Below are 17,537 nucleotides of genomic sequence, written 5' to 3' on the forward strand. Positions count from 1 at the left end.
CCATCCTCCACCCTCCATAAACATCAACTCATTTTACACCCTAGCCTGCACCAAATCCTGTTTGCCCAGCAGTTCACTGCTGTACATTGGCTCCTGATACCCCAATTCCTCAAATTTAATATTACCATTCTCATGTTTAAACTCCTCCATGGCCTCAGCCCTCCCTATCTCTGTAACTACTTCCAGTACTACTACCCTCTACTCCTTTAAAATCTCTGTTCCTCTGTCTCTGGCTGCTTGCACATTGTCCCCTTCCTTTGCCCACCACTAATGGCCTAGGCTCCACACTCTGGTTCCTTCCTTAGACCCCTCTGCTTTTCCACCTCTCTCTTCTCCTTTGGTCCATCTTAAAAACACATCTCTTTGACCAAGCTTACAGTGACCCCCTCCTAATAACACCTTCCTTTGTTTGGTATCCATTTTTTCCTCTTAATTAGGAAATTAGTTATTTTTCTCTCTTTCTTTCAGTCTGTCTCTTTACTCTTGTGTTCTCTTGTTCTCTCTTCCTCTCTTTGTCTGTGCCTCTGTCATTTTTCTGTCTGTTTTCTCACTCTTTCTTTCCTTGTCTCTTGACCCCTCTCTCTTTCCACATGTCATCCCTTCTCTGCTTGCCTTTTCCTCTTCCTGTCTTTCACTTCACTTTAGACCAGTATGTGACAATTGTGTTGTATCATGAGGTATCTGCAAGAAACATTAATATCCCATTCATATTAACCAATGAAAATGCTTCCATAATTCAGCCAGTTCTCTTGAAGCAGTTGGTAACCCACCTCTGACTCAAATGTGCTATAGCCCTAATTGAAGACTTGAGCACACAATCAAGGCAGAGACTTCATTGCAGCACCGAAGGAGTGGTGCATTGTTGGAACTGCTATCTTTTTAAATGAGTGCTTAAACTGAGGCTCCGCCTGCCTGTTTGGCTCAAGTTGACATAATAAACCCCGTGTAAAATTGGAGCAGGAGGCTCCATGGTTTCTTGGCTATATAGCTGCCTCAACCTACACCACCAAAGATAGATTAACTGATTATTTATGAACATACAAATTAGGAGCAGGAATAGGCCACTCGGCCCTTTGAGTCTGCTCTGCCATTCAATAAGTTCATGGCTGAACTGATTACTCCACATTTCCACCTACTCCCGTTAACCTTCCACCCCCTTGCTTATCAAGAATCTATTTACCTCTGCCTTAAAAATATTCAAAGACTGCTTCCACTGCCTTTTGAGGAAGAGACTTCCAAAGAAGGAAGAGAATTCCAATTTATCTCATTGCTGTTTGTGGGACCTTGCTGTGTGCATTTCTGGCTGCTATATTTGTCTACGTAATGGTGATTGCACTTCCTTAAGTAATTCATTTGGCTATGAAGCATTTTAGGCCTTTCTGTGGACATGATGTGAAACTATACAAATACAATTTATTTCCTTTTTCTGTATTGTACGTGGCCAGTTACAGCAAACTTATGTTCATGCTTTCTCATTCTGGATGCAGATTTTCCCCAATGTCTGAGCAATGTCCATGGGGATCAACAATGGCTAAAGCTCAGTGCTGGCCTTTGTAGGTAAGTTAAGAGCTCTGTCCCCTGCGGTCAGAATCAAAATGATGGTCCCGATGCTCTGTGCCGCTGAAATTCCTCTTTGCCTCCTGAGACATATACACTGCGTTATTAACGCTAAAGGGCACAAGCACATGCTTACAGAGAGGAATAACTATAAATAGATTTTGATATAATTGAAGTGACATTAAATTCCTGTTGAGCCTCCTGGGAAATTGCACTCTCTCCTCAACTTGTTTTTCCCTTGTCTCCCTCCCGCTCTCTCTTTTCATAACAATGTTAACTCTTTGTAGTTGGAGTTCTTTCTTTCCTTTCCCTTTTTCTTTTCCCTCTATTTCTTTTCTCATTACAATTGCTGGAAATTGCTGTTTAGACTAAGCTGTAGACCATTCTCTAGTGAGGTGGAGCTATTTAAAAACAAAACAAAGGAACAAAGGCAAGTGATGGGGGGGGGGGGGGGGGCGGGGCGGGGGATTGGTTGGAGGAAGGATAATGCACTCACCCCTGCATTAACCAGTGCTAAGACAGGAGATGACAGTGAAAATTTTGATGTATCCAGAGCATGCCATTTGCATAAATCTACTTCTGGGGTCAATCTTGCTCAACCTCAGCTACATTATACTGTACAAAGCCTACTTATTTCCAATTCAGTAGGCTTATTATGTGGTCAGACTGATTACCTAGAAGAGGTACCAGTAAAGTCCCAATCTGTTGGCTTGATTCTGTGTGTGCATGTCTCTGGAACTTAAGTGGTTTTATGAGAGCCACATAGAGAGGCCCATAACCTCCATGTGTTGCTCTCTCTACTATTCCTTCTTTCTGCTATTCCTAAATATCACTGGTAATTCCCATTGATAAGAGGAAGGGGATCTGATTCCCCACTCTTCAATTTTATACTGAGGATCAATAGCCCATAAGATAGTGACTCTCTGATGTAATTTGGTCTCTGGAGATCAAATCACTTCCATTGCTTTAGTGTCAATGGTGAAAATACTGTATGGCTGCAGTCAATGACATGGAGTCAGTGTAGGGGTGTGTGTGTGTGGCTGTGTTTGCTTTTTATAAAGCTGCAGTAGCCAATTACGCACTGTAGTTCCCTCAAAGGCTGACTTGCCTTGTTCTGGCAGCAATGGATGCCTACTTTTTCAAATAGTTTGGGTCTTGTGAATAGCTGCTGAATTTGCCTGTCTTCACCTTTGACTGGCATCTGATAGAGAATAGTGCTGGACGGGAATGTAAACAGGGGAAGGTGGCGGCATGACCTGGACCAGTTAAGGAACATTTACAGAGAAATATGCTTCTTATTTAGGTATAAACAGAAACCTGTTGGTTCCTGCATAAGTTGGCAGAGGCTGTTTAGTACGTTTAGTAGTGTGACTGACCCTGAAGTCGGTGAGCCAAGTTGAGGCTGGATGTTGGAAAAGGGATGAGGAGGTTAAGCTATACAGCACGATTAGTTTAAGAATACCATGTTGATCTTTCTACTCTACTGTACACTGTCTGTGTTTTGTCTGTACATCCTCCTTTACTAGATGCTGTCTGTTTTCTGCCCTTGGGGAAGAATACATTGGATTTATGCATTCAGTTTTAATGAAGCTGCCACATTATCAAAACTCCTTTGTTTTTATACATGAACTTTGTACTTATCTTATTGAGGGGCATTTTTTTTTTTAGAAATGGACCACTTTCCATTTCAGGCACATAGGGCTGGATTTTGTGCTGGAGGCGGGGCTCCAGGTATCGGGCTTAAAAGGTCGGAGTGACGCCACCTCTGTCCATTTGTGCTACCACCCACCCCCAGCCCCTCGAGCGATCCTCCGGTCTTTTTGAATCAAAGTTTTAGGAGGCGTGATCCCCGTCCCTTCAAAGACTTTAAAGGGACGGGGATCCCGCTTCCAAGAGCTGCCACCCAATCAGAGGGTCGGCAGGTCAGCAGTATCGGCAGTGCCACGCGGAGTGGTGGCCACTGCTGGTACTGCAGAGGCCTCGGCCCCAGGCCCAGTGGTGGAACCCTGGAACAGAGGTATTCGAGGTGGGGTTGCTGGGGCCAGTCCAAAGGCCCCTGGCAATGGTGGGGGGTGGCAGGGGTGGTCGTGCAGTCCAGTGGGAAGGGGAATCTTGGAGGGTGAAGTTGTTCCTGGTGGGGGTCCACTGTGGGCCACAAATTGCCCATGAAGGAGGGAGCCTGCCCCCACCCACGCCAAGCCTGTGGACAGGGCACCTCTTTTTACAGGGCATCCTCCCTGCCTGGCAGAGGTTCTCTTTCTCCCCCCCCCCCCCCCCCCACCTCCACCCCACTGCTGGTATGATCCTAGTGGTGAAGGGTGGGCAGAGGCCCTTAATTGACCATTAATAGGCCACATAAAGGCCTCAATTGGCCTCTGGGTGGGAAGGCCGTCATCAGTCTATCGCATCCCCGGGAGGATTGCTGGGCGATGGGCCCCACCATCTGTCACGCCACTCCGTGCCTACCCCCCCCATCTCCGACCCACCTCGGGGCCTCAAAACCCTAGCCATAGGGCTGGATTTTAAAGCCGCTCCACCGCCAGGAACGGTGGCGGGGGTGGGTGGGGGGAGGTGGTGGTGGTGGGTGGATGTGGGGGGAGACACAATGCAGATCGATACGGAGGAGACCGTCACCAACCCTGATGGCGGCAGGCCCTTTACCAATCTTGACGACAGCGAGACCATGTGGCATTAAGTTGTTCCAAGTTAGGTATAGCATGGGATAGGTGCAGAGTGAAACTCCCTCTGCTTTGCCTTAACACTGTGCCTTCGTCTCAATCTCTGAAGAGCACACCCTTATGCATCAATAGTGCGCACTATTACACCAGTTGGTATGTTTTCCATTTGCAAGTTAGTCCCAATCACTCATCACCCCCATCTTTGCTGACTTACATTGACTCCCAGTCCTCCAATGCCTCAAATTTAAAATTCTCATCCTTGTATTTAAAACCCTTCATCGCCTTGCCCCTCTCCATCATTGAAATCTCCCCCAACCTTACAACCACCACCCATCATAGTCAAACTATGCTCTAGTCAGACTGCATCTTGAGCACTGCAGCCAGTTCTGTTCACTGAGACACAAGGGATACATTCAAACATGGAGGCAATGTAGAGAAGAGCCATAAGACTGATCCCATTCTTGGGGACCATAATTATGAGGAAAGACTAGAGAACTATTGGTTCTTCAGCTTTGTAAGGATCCATCTGAAAGGTAACTTATAAAGATATAGAAGTTTGCAAATCATACAAAAGGGGTAATTCTGTAAATTTTATTTAACCTGTGAGAGTATACCATGCAATCATAGGTTTAAATCTATCAAATGGTAAATTTTGGACTGATTAACAGGAAGTTTTGTATCAAACAAAGAATAATCAGCATGTGCAGTGGACTCCCATATAGAGTAGTGGAGGCAAAAACTCTGGAATTATTTAAGAACCAATTAGATGCTGTGATGGAGGACTTTAGGGTCAATCTGGATGGATGGAGTAAAACTGGCCAAATGTTGTCACTCATCTGTAATTATCTTGTGATTTTTATATCACATCCCACAGATAGGAAGGGGAAAAGCCACATGGGATTGTGATTCTGCAACACTGTTTTGGCTAGGAAGTCATTTTCACTATGAATCTGCATTTTCTGTACATTTATGTGTATGTTGTGAAACATACTGATAATTTAAGAGGAGCTGTGTATAGTGAAAGAGATTTCCCTCTTGGTTTCCATTGTTCCTGTACTTTGAAGAAACAAGATAATGAGGATATGGAGTAGGAAAGAATGGAAACCAAGAAAAGTTAGCAACAATTGGATCTACAGACAACAGACGATCTATCCAAACTTTTTAGTTGTTAGTGTCTGAGATGGCTGCATTTTCCCCTGACACCACAACTGAGATATGCCAGCTGCAGCCTCTTTCCACAAGGACACTGCCTTGTCTGTGGCTATGAAGGTGACACCAGCACTTAACTTTGATGTATGCAGATGCTTCCAGGTGGCTTCTGGTGACATTGGACACATTTGTCAGTCAGTAGTTTGTTGCTGTGTTAGGTTTGTTAAGGCACAGTTCTGCTTTCATAGTTCCTCATGGATGCAGCAAAGGTGAAAAAAAAGAGTGGGTGAATCAGGTAGAGACAAGGTCTCTCTGTAGGTCCCAGGCTGGTTATCAGATGCTGCTTTCTGTCAGTGTTCAACACCTGTGAGGAACAACAGCAACAAGAATGTGCATTTGTATAGTGTATCCAACTTAGTAAAACATCCAAACACACTTCAGAGATGTGAAGCTTGCAAAGTCAAAGCTCTTCCAAAGGAACATATTCTTCTGCCTCTTCCCCTGTGCATGCAATATCCTGACAAAGAAATGTAGACATATTGAGAAAAATCAGGAATGGGAAACATTTAAGATTTTGCTGATCTGCACTTTGTGCTCAATGAGATCAAGTAAAGAAAGAGACTAAACAGTCAGTGTGACTCAACCATATTTTATTGGGTTGTATTTAAAGGATACATAAACAGCACTGTACTTGGATTACTCTGGTAGTGGTAGTGACTTTTCTCACTGTCTAAACATAAAATGAAGTGACCAAACCTTCCCTTTATGTGAATTTCTGCGTCATATGTGCAACATACGTTTGATAACTTAAATTGGTTGTGTGTAAAAGAGAAAAAGAAAAAAATTTATAGCTGAATAGGCTAAATGTGCCCCTTGTTGTGGTACTAAGTCATACTGATCAGTAAGATCCCAGCTTCAGTCACACACTGTGCTGAGTTAACACGTTGTGGTGAAGAGGTAGAAATTAGCCAGGGTAGAGACTCTTGATCACTATCCAGTGACCCATTAGAAAATTTGTACGTGTGGACATTAGGTCAGGGTAGGATTGGCCTCAGCTGTGAGATTTGTTCCAGTAAAAAGAACCCTGTTAACATTCATTGTTCGGCTGAGAAGACCCGTATCAAATACCACTTGGGCGAGTTACCAGAGAGCAGCCGGCATCTGTGGAAGCATAGGGCAGTGTGAGTTCCCACTGTCATAAGAGACTGGGGAGATATTGGAAGGAGATAAAATGTGAGTAGCCATAAAAGAAGATGGAATGATTATTTAAAATTTTGTGGCATTCACACACCTCTGCTCATTTTACATGGGAGTTTCTGCTTTACTGCTGCTGCATTCTAGGTTGGTCCTTAACCAACTGCACTTTGATCTTGTCAGATGATCTAGGGTTGTTGACGACCACCATTTCTTAAAAGGCTGAAATGCTACTAAGTTCGATAGCAGTCTAATGGTTGTGTGAATACTTTGCACAAGTGGAATGTTAAGTCATGAGTTCACACCCACTGCTCTACTCCCAACCCTCAACCAACTCTACGCAAGAGGCTTATTTCTGATACCAGCTGTCCACAGAAAAAGTGAACAGATAGGGAAGTCAAGTGTACTTAATTAGCTCTAGAGCACTTTGGGATGTGCTGAGGTCATGAAAGAACGTGAAGGCGCTGTATAAATGCAAGTTCTTTTTTGTGGACAATACACATAAATATAAGAAACAGCATTCCCCTCTCCCCTTCATATATTTCCAAGACAAAGTTGGTAGATTTATTACAATCTGGTGGCTGACAAATGCCTGTACCAAGGAGTTCCAAATGTTCTTGGTAGCCAGGGCCACTAGAATTTGGACTATCCGGAAATGGAAATCTGCAATTACCTTCCAAACTGTAAACTTAATTCACTGAACAATTAAACACTGATGGACCTCAGATTTTTTACAGTTACAGCAATTCAACATTGTGGCTCTAAAGGAAAATACCTTAGCAGCAACCCTATACATTCCATGCTATAATGTTGATATTGTTACAAAGCAGCATATCACCTGATTTCTGGTGAGACCTGCTAAAATGTATATTGTATAATACAATAAAACATTAGGCAAAGGCAGTTTTGCGCAAGTGGGATCTCAGTATTTGATAAGACTCCTTTGGTCATGTTTGAGCTCTGTAAAAGCTGATAGGGTTACCGCAACGTTCTTGTAAGGAATCAAGTTATGAGTTTACCAGATGGTTTGTTTAACTTCAAGTGCTTACCAGTGGACTAAGAAAAACACACATATCTGACCCATTAAAGTGCTTAATTGTGAACTAGGGGGACATTTAAAAAAAAAAGTGCTCAGTTATCAAGATAATTTTAAAAACATCACAGGCTACTCTCTATAAATGATAACTAAAACACATTGAAGCTTTGGGTGGGGAATTGGAATGAAATACTGAGTTTAAACTGTTTGCTTGTGATAACCATCTGTCTCCATAAAACCTTAATCCAAGAAACATCCTGAACTTTAAGCATTGCATCCAGTCATGTAGAGCAGCAGCGATATCAGATAGTTGGGATATAATCCAGCCAGCTGCTGCTCCATTCCTTTGTGGCTGTAATGGAGTCAATGGGATGATTAGAACCTATGACGTGTCCACACTGGAAGAAAATTCAGCACAATGAGTTTAGTCCAATCTCTTCTTTTAACTCCAGTTTCCTTTCTCTCCTGAAGGCGTTGGGTATCCTCTGGTAGTTTGCTCAAGTGACCTTGCTTCATGTGTCAAGCTGGATGTTGTCAACTGTGGGAGACTGCATAGCAAGCTTGACCCTGTCCCTCCCTCATCTATTTGTCATTTACAAGTACCTTACAGGGAGAGTTATGAAATCAACTTAGCCCAGGGGCACTGAAAACAATTTCAGTCTATCTAACAACCATCTGGCTGAGACTAGTTAATATAGCAGTAAGCTGGAATCTAACCCAGGACTTTTTGTCCCTTACTGCTGAGCCATCAGGAGGAACTTGTGTATTGGATCTCAGGGGCTTCTTTGCACTTTTGTCCTTCTTCCTATTGCTGGGGATCTACTGAATCCAATAGGTTTCAAAACTTAAAGATCAATGGAATAAAAAAAAACCTTAAAATGACTCTGAGAAGGAATGATCCAGTGTCATCAAGGATCCCCATGCTAATATGTAAAACTGTGCAACATTATAGGTATCTACTGGTATTGGGTAATCCATAATAGAGAAAACTCTGAATCAAACCCTGGCCGAAGAAAGCCTGTACAACTCTGGGATAAAGAAACAGTAAAGGAAAAAGTAATGAGAAAGATTCCTTCCCAAATCGAGAAGTCATTGGGAATCACCCAGGGGCCATGCTCCTCACTATATACAATACTGCAAGAGGCTCTACAGACCATGCAATGAACCCCAGAGCTACTTGACAAGCATGTGACTATGATATCAGTTATTAATTGATATCTTCCCCAGGGATGTTGCAGGATTTGTAGTTCACATATTTTTCTTCCACTTTCTGTACTGAACCCAGAGCTTGAATGGGGTTCCACCAAATTCCATTTGGATTGAAGCTTAGGAGGGAGGCTGAGCCTATTTTAACTGTATTCCCCTCTCATTGTCAGATATACCGTTGGTTAGATTCCTGCTTCCCATACGTGTGCATTCGTATGTATTTGAGCCAATGTTTCTGTGTATCGGTATGTTTGTTGCTCTGTGCCTGACTGTCAGCATGCTATCTGGGTTAAGAAAGCATTTATATAGTGTCTTTCACAACCTCAGGATGCCTCAAAGCAATTTACAGTCAATGAAGTATTTGTTATGATGTCGGGCCAATAAAGGCACAAAGTTACGTTCTTGACTGAGTTTACACTGCAGATACAAACTACCCACTCCAGATATTTTTCTGTCTCTTCTGAAGATATCAGCTGTGCTGGGATACTGTTCTGCAGGTAATGGTTGCCATACTATCTCCTGTCCAAGCACTGATTCTAATATGCAGGCCCGGACAGCGCGTATACATGGGTTGTTTTATCATGGTGCATCACTGCTGAGTTAGGTTCTCGCTGCGCCGTCCAGCAGAGGTCACTGGATTTTGGTCAGCTGCAGCAATCCTGGCTCATTTCTTTTCCTTTCTTTAGCCATGGGGCACTCAGGCTAATTGTAACAGCCCAGCTGTTAGTGCAGCTGAGATCAACAACATCATCGCAGATCATGAATCAAACCAGGATCTTCCTGGCTTTTAGCTCACTCTTAAAAACATCAGGGAAGCCAGCTAGCTTTTTAAAGAAAAAAACCTTTTAATAGTGCTTAGAATGTTTGTGGTGTGGCTGGCATTGCATTTGATGCAAGGTGATATTCCCTGATGTCCACAGTCTGTATTTTACTGTGGGTTTTCAGTGCACTCTGGATGATTTGATGAGCAGTGATATTTTGGCCTAATTTAACTGGTAATAGAAATGTTGCATTTATGTATAGTAAAGTGGAGGAAGTGTTACTTAAACCCTTAGATTTTAAGTGGCCCCTATGGTTCAATACACTAATTAGTGGTAATGAGCTCTACAGACCAGGAATGCCATACTTTGATCCTGGTCTCTGCTGAATTAATTGATCTCAGCCAGAGCCGTACGACAGTTGGCCTCAGTCATTCTGGGCTAAGGAGAGGAAAATCTGAACGGTTTTATGCTACTAGTCTCTCTTCTCTTGTAAAGTGTTTGTGAGTGGAGATTGATACAGGATTAGGTTTGACATATCCTGTATCCCAGGAAGATGGTTGGAGAAAATCATGAGGGAAGAGAATATTTGTGCTTTTCCCCATATTTTCAAGTATCTAGTTATATTACATAGGATCAATGTCAGGCAGCTTTTACAGTGCAGTAGTAGACATTACAGTAGCTGGGCTTCAAAAGGTTCTATGATATCTCTCATTGGTGGTGAGTGGTGGAAACTCTGTTCTGTTAAAACACCAAACTTATAACTCCTCTTAATCCTTTTTTTAGGTTCCAAGCTGGGAAAGGTCTGGTGTTGTACCCAGAGATCGGCGACAAGCTGGATATAATCTGTCCGAAAATGAGCAATCAAGACCAGTATGAATATTACAAGCTGTACCTGGTGACCCAGGCACAGGCAGAGGCATGCAGCACTGTCATTAACCCCCACTTGCTTGTCGCGTGCAACAAACCTGATAAGGAAATAAAATTCACTATCAAATTCCAGGAGTTTAGCCCCAACTACATGGGGCTAGAGTTCGCTAGAAACAAGGATTACTTCATCATCTGTGAGTACCCATTGGGCTGGGGATGACACTGATTAGATTGTAATAATGTGGAATTCTGAACAATGAAATCAAAGACAAGTTGGCCATGGTCAGTTTGACAGACCATTGGATACATTCTACATGAAATAAACGCTCCGTGACTGAGTGAACAAGAATTATTTGAAAGATCACCCATGACTATGTAGCATCCTGTGTTAGATGGTACCCTGGATTCAGATGCAGCCAGACTAATAGCATGAAAATCTCTATGGTGTGTTGGTTGTAAGGTCCTACACTCAAAATAAAAACAATGTTTGGGTAGTTTCATTATCTCAGTGTGCAAGGGTCCCAGCATAAAATTTGCACAGAGGCTCAAGGATGTGAGTGCAGGGCAATTGAAATGTCAGAAGGGTGCAGTAATGGATGCTGGAGAGAGTGCAGTGTGGAGGAAACTTTATGTTGCATGTAACCAGCACTGTACCTGACCCAAGTGATTGATAGGGCAGGCAGGACTTTAGTGGGTGGTTGCACCTCCTGTGTTCTTGATATGTTGCATGGCTCAGGGTGATTTGAGGTAGGGGCTGGGAAGCCAATTGCAAATATCTAGAGTACAAATGAAGTACATCTGAGCAGGTCCTGTTAAAATCCAGCTGCATCTCAGTAGATTCCTTGAGGTTTGCTATATCCAGGAGGAAATGTGGGGATGTACTTTATAACCTCTCTAGTAAAGATAAAACCTTTTAACTTCACATTTAGGTGCAAATAATTTGAGTTGTGGCTGAAGCAAACTGAATAATTGACAATCCCTCAGTTTGTCAACACTCTTATTTGGTGAAAATGTTGAACCTTTATAAAACACTGGTTCAGCCTCAACTGAAGTATTATGTCCAATTCTGAACACCACACTTTTGGAAGGATGTGAAGACATTAGAATGGGTGCAAAAAAGATTTACGAGAATGTTTTCAGGATGAGGTACTTCAGTTAGTTGGATGGATTAGAGATGCTGGGGCTGTTCTCCTTGGAGAAGAGCAGGTTGAAAGGAGATTTAATAGAGGATTTCAAAATCAGGGGAGGTCTGGACAGAGTAGTTAGGAAAAAAACTGTTCCATTTGACAGCAAGGTCGAGAACCAGAGGACACTGATTTTTAGGTGAATAGGAAAAAAAACTAAAGGCGACATGAAAAACATGGTTACGCAGTGAGTGGTTAGTATCTGGAATGCACTTCCTGAGAGTGTGGGAGAAGCAACTTCAGTCGTGACTTTCAAAAGGGAATTGGCAAATTTCCTGAAGAGAAAATTTGCAGGCCTACGAGGAAAAGTTGGGGGAGTGGGACTAGCTGAGTTACTGTTGTAAAGGGCCGGCACGGACGTGGAGGGTGGAATGACCTCCTTTTGTATGTCCATTCTGTGATTCTATGATTCATTTACATTTATTTTTAAATATTTACGATCACTTTGAAAATTTACAAGTAGCTTTATGTTTTTGATTTTCCTGCATGAAATATGCACTAAAATATACCCCAAACTTGACTAAATTATATGTTTTGACAACATTAAAAGCCCAAAATGAGACTTTCGCTCATTTTGTGGGTGGCTTGGAGGGAGGGTAACCAGAATTGTATGTGTCATTACTGGGGGTGCTTTTTGATGGTGTAAATTATAACTAATGGCATTTAACTTCCTCTGTTATGTATTTGTTTTTAAATAAGTGAATTTGTGACTGGGTTTCAGGAGCAGAAACAGGAGTTTCATGGGAATGTATTAAATTATGCAGGGAAATAGTGTACAGAGGAAATAAAACTCTACAGTTTTTAAAAATAATTTTCAATAGAGCATGCTCCCTTTAACCTGACACTGCAGAATCAACTCATTTGATTTAAAACATCCAATTAGGCAACAAGATTTAATGGTTACAACAATTTGATTGGATAATTCATTGGATCAAATAGCTGAATTCTTATACTTAATATCGCAAGTTAATTACAGATGAAGAAGGCTATTCAGCTCATCTTAGCTGATCCATCTCTAATGTCCCTGTAGTTCCCTAATTGCAGCATCTAATTGCTTCTTAAATGATTCCAGGGTTTTATCTCTAATATTATATCTGGTGTTCTACTCCTTTCATTGATCCGTTCTAAACTTGCTTTTTAGTAATTTAAACCTGTGACGGGCACCTTCTACTCTCTGTTTAGTTTAAAGTAATTGTTTGGTTCTACCTTTCCCATATCATGATGTTATATACCACTATCTGTCACTCTTCGAACAGCTCCTTTCAAGGCTGACAAGCCCAAGTTTCTCCAGTCGTGCCTCATAATTCGAATCTCTAACACTAGGGGCCAGCTTTGTGGTTCTTCTTGCATGACTTCCAATGCTTGGATGTCTTTCTTGTGTCTCATTGACCAGAACAGATCACAGTACTCGAGCTGCGGTCTGACCAGAGTACTGTATAGTTTCGTCATGACTTCATCTGAATTATTTTCTATCTTGCTCCCCGCCTCTCAAGTAATTGGGTAGGGATGGAGGAAATGCATTTCTTGTGTATTATGAACTCATTTCCCCTCACAATAAGAAACAATTCTTGTTTCCATCCTCCCACCTTGAGAAAAACTAAATTCCTTCTTTAAAAAAAAATGCAGCATTCCTGAAAAAATTCAAATTGGATATACCTTGAAAAGACGAGACTGAATTTAAAACAATTGAAGAGAGATTGTTGAGTGCTAATAACTGAGATTTTAATTGCTAGAAAGGGAAGGTCGAGTCTAAAGTTAATTCCATTTTCATGCCCAAAAAACCTACCTCCTGGCAGATTGTGCCAACTAAATGACAGATCTTGGGCTGAATTTTATGCTGCCCCATCGGGTTGGTTGGTGGCATGGCGGCGGTGTAAAATTGAGCGGGAGGCTCCGGGAGGCTTACCTGCCCCGCTCCCGCCTCTGGTCGATTTTATGGTGGGGGGAGGCAACAGCTCGCCCACCCGAGGCCAATCAATGCCCTTAAGCGGCCACTTAGCCACTTAAGGGCCCGCACCCGTCGCCATGGGTACCCGTGGCAAGCGGGCGTGCTGGGGATGTGAAAGGCCGCCCAGCGAAAACTGCCGGCCTTACCGCGCCCCGGGGGTGAGGGGGGCGGCCATGGCAGTCAGGCACAGGGTGCCCGATTGAGGGCCGCCCCCGCCTCCCAACCCACCCCCGGGACACAAAACGCCCTCCCTCCCCCCAGACTACCACTCCAGCCTCACCAGGGAAGGTGAGGCATGCCCAACTTACCTGGATTCCTGGCTCCATCAGGTCGGCTGGGCTGCAGTCCCAGCAGTGGCCACTGCTCCTGGTGGCACTGCTGGAACTAAGAGCTGTCAGCCCGCTGATTAGCTGGAAGCTCATTGAGGCGGGACTTCCTCCCGCAGGCGGGTGGAGGTCCCGCCTCGGGACAATTAAAGCCCGGGGACTCATAAAATACGGGATGGATCCCCACGCTAGGCGGAAGACGGTTCTCCACCGACTTTTACGTCGGTGGCGAATTCCTGTCCGCCTAAGGTAAAATTCAGCCCCTTGTTTCTTTTATAGAATCATAGAATGACACACAGCACAGAAGGACACTATTTGACCCATCAGTTGGGATTTTATGGGCCCCCCCGAAGGTGGAGTTGGAGGCGTGGGTAGCATGGAGTACTGCGATGGGTGGTGAGGGGGGCTTAACGGGGCAGAGGGCTTGTCACCCAGCTATCTTCCCAGGGGCAGGATAGGCTGATGACAGCCTTCCTGCCTACATGCCAATTGAGGCCCTTAAATAGCCTATTAACAGCCAATTAAGGGCCTTTTCCCACTGCTGCTGGGATCTTCAGCGGGGGCGGGATGGGGGAGGGTGCTGCACTGCACGGGGAGGGGTGGTCCCTCCTCCCTAGGCAATTTGTGGCTCACGCAGGGCCCCCACCGGGAACAGGTTTACCACCCCCCCCCCCCCCCCCCCGCCCCCCACGACTGAATGACCACACAGCCCAGACCCCCTTGCTGGAGCCTTCTGGATGGACCTGGCTACCCCGGCTCACCTACCTCTGTTCTGGGATTCCACCACTGGTCCTCTGCAGGTACCGGCAGTAGCCACCGCCCCCGATGACGCTACCGATACTGCTGAGCTGCTGGCCCTCTGATTGGCAGGCAGCTCTTGAGGCTTTAAAGGGACGGGATCCCACCTCAAAACTTTGACTCAAAAAGACTGGAGGATCACTCTCGGGGGGGTGGGGGGGGGGCACGAAAAGGCAGACTCTGCCTTTTCGGCTCTATGCCGGGAGCTCCACCTCCAGCACAAAATCCTGCCCACCATCTCTGTGCCAGCCCTCTACAAGAGCAACTCAGCTAGTCTCACTCCCTCTACCCTTTCCCCATGGCTCTGCAAATTTTCTATTTGGGTGCTTATCCAATTAATTCCCTTTTGAAGCACGTAAGCTATAATAGGACAGTGAACTGACTTTGGAAAAATTGGGCCTAGTCAGCTGGCACACACTTGTCCTCTTCGACTCCACTGCCCATTCCTATGTCGTTTGAATGATATGCTGCAAACTCTGAACAACTAAAATTATGAGTAATTGGAATGAGCTGCAGTGACACTTGGAGTATTTGCTTTAACAGTCTGGCGTTAATGCTGCTGTCCATCTGAATACTCAGATTGCCACTCCATTCCCTTGTTATCAATTTCTTACTATAATTGAAGTGAATAATTCTAATATCTTGGGTGCAGAGCCCTGGATAGAGAGCGTTACTGCTCATCACTTTCCCGGGTCCTCAAACTATGAAACTCTTTACTTCTCCAGGTCTTTCCTTTTTTTATTCATTCATGGGATGTGGGCATCGCTGGCCAGGCCAGCATTTATTGCCCATCCCTAATTGCCCTTGAGAAGGTGGTGGTGGAGAAGGCCTTCTTGAACCGCTGCAGTCCATTTGGGGTAGGTGCACCCACAGTGCTGTTAGGAAGGGAGTTCCAGGATTTTACCCAGCGACAATGAAGGAATGACGATATAGTTCCAAGTCAGGATAGTGTGTGACCTGGAGGGGAACTTGCAGGTGGTGGTGTTCCCATTCATTTGCTGCCCTTGTCCTTCTAGTTGGTAGAGGTCGCGGGTTTGGAAGGTGCTGTCTGAGGAGCCTTGGTGCATTGCTACAGTGCATCTTGTAGATGGTACACACTGCTACCACTGTGCGTCGGTGGTGGAGGGAGTGAATGTTTGTAGATGGGGGGCCAATCAAGCGGGCTGCTTTGTCCTGGATGGTGTTGAGCTTCTTGAGTGTTGTTGGAGCTGCACCCATCCAGGCAAGTGGAGAGTATTCCATCATACTCCTGACTTGTGCCTTGTAGATGGTGGACAGGCTTTGGGGAGTCAGGAGGTGAGTTACTCACCCCAGGATTCCTAGCTTCTGACCTGCTCTTGCAGCCACAGTATTTTTTGGCTATTCCAGTTCAGTTTCTGGTCAATGGTAGCCCCTAGGATGTTGATAGTGGGGGATTCAGCGATGGTAATGCTGTTGAATGTCAAGGGGAGATGGTGAGATTCTCTCTTGTTGGAGGTGATCATTGCCTGGCATTTGTGTGGCGCGAATGTTACTTGCCACTTATCAGCCCAAACCTGGATATTGTCCAGGTCTTACTGCATTTCTACATGGACTGCTTCAGTATCTGAGGAGTCACGAATGGTGCTGAACATTGTGCAATCATCAGCGAACATCCCCACTTCTGACCTTCTGATTGAAGGAAGGTCATTGATGAAGCAGTTGAAGATGGCTAGGACATTACCCTGAGGAACTCCTGCAGTGATATCCTGGAGCTCAGATGATTGACCTCCAACAACCACAGCCAGCTTCCTTTGCGCTAGGTATGACTCCGGCCAGTGCAGGGTTTTCCCCCTGATTCCCATTGACCTCAGTTTTGCTAGGGCTCCTTGATGCCATACTCTGTCAAATGCTGCCTTGATGTCAAGGGCAGTCACTTTCACCTCACCTCTTGAGTTCAGCTCTTTTGTCCATGTTTAGGGCGGCACAGTGGCGCAGTGGTTAGCACCGCAGCCTCACAGCTCCAGCGACCAGGGTTCAATTCTGGGTACTGCCTGTGTGGAGTTTGCAAGTTCTCCCTGTGTCTGCGTGGGTTTCCTTCGGGTGCTCCGGTTTCCTCCCACATGCCAAAGACTTGCAGGTTGATAGGTTAATTGGCCATTATAAATTGCCCCTAGTATAGGTAGGTGGTAGGGAAATATAGGGACAGGTGGGGATGTGGTAGGAATATGGAATTAGTGTAGGATTAGTATAAATGGGTGGTTGATGGTCGGCACAGACTCGGTGGGCCGAAGGGCCTGTTTCAGTGCTGTATCTCTAAACTAAACTGAACCAAAGCTGTAATGAGGCCAGGAGTTGCATGGCCCTGGCAGAACGCAAACTGAGCGTCACTGAGCAGGTTATTGCTAAGCAAGTGCCGCTTGATGGCACTGTTGATGACCCCTTCCATCACTTTACTGATGATTGAGAGTAGGCTGATGGGGCGATAATTGGCCGGGTTGGACTTGTCCTGCTTTTTGTGTACAGGACATACCTGGGCCATTTTGCACACTGCAGGGTAGATGCCAGTGTTGTAGCTGTACTGGAACAGCTTGGCTAGGGGAGCAGCATGTTCTGGAGCACAGGTCTTCAGTACTATTGCCGGAATATTGTCAGGGCCATAGCCTTTGCAGTATCCAGTGCCTTCAGTCGTTTCTTGATATCACGCGGAGTGAATCGAATTGGCTGAAGTCTGGCATCTGTGATGCTGGGGACTTCAGGAGGAGGCCGAGATGGATCATCAACTCGGCACTTCTGGCTGATGATTGCTGCAAATGCTTCAGCCTTCTCTATCGCACTGATGTGCTGGGCTCCCCCATCATTGAGGATGGGGATA

At 44.9% G+C, this 17,537-nt stretch overlaps 1 protein-coding gene across 2 annotated transcripts in view; it reads left to right on the top strand.

Moving 5' to 3' along the window:
* efnb1 (ephrin-B1) overlaps positions 1-17,537 on the top strand; it is a 186,693-nt gene that overhangs the window by 102,067 nt on the left and 67,089 nt on the right. For both annotated transcript variants that reach the window (XM_068047474.1, XM_068047475.1), the window contains exon 2: positions 10,365-10,642. In XM_068047474.1, the coding sequence (XP_067903575.1) occupies positions 10,365-10,642 (278 nt within the window). The remainder of the gene's footprint in view (positions 1-10,364; positions 10,643-17,537) is intronic.

Source organism: Heterodontus francisci, chromosome 15 (assembly GCF_036365525.1).
Source record: "Heterodontus francisci isolate sHetFra1 chromosome 15, sHetFra1.hap1, whole genome shotgun sequence".
In the NCBI taxonomy this organism is placed as follows: Eukaryota; Metazoa; Chordata; class Chondrichthyes; order Heterodontiformes; family Heterodontidae; genus Heterodontus; species Heterodontus francisci.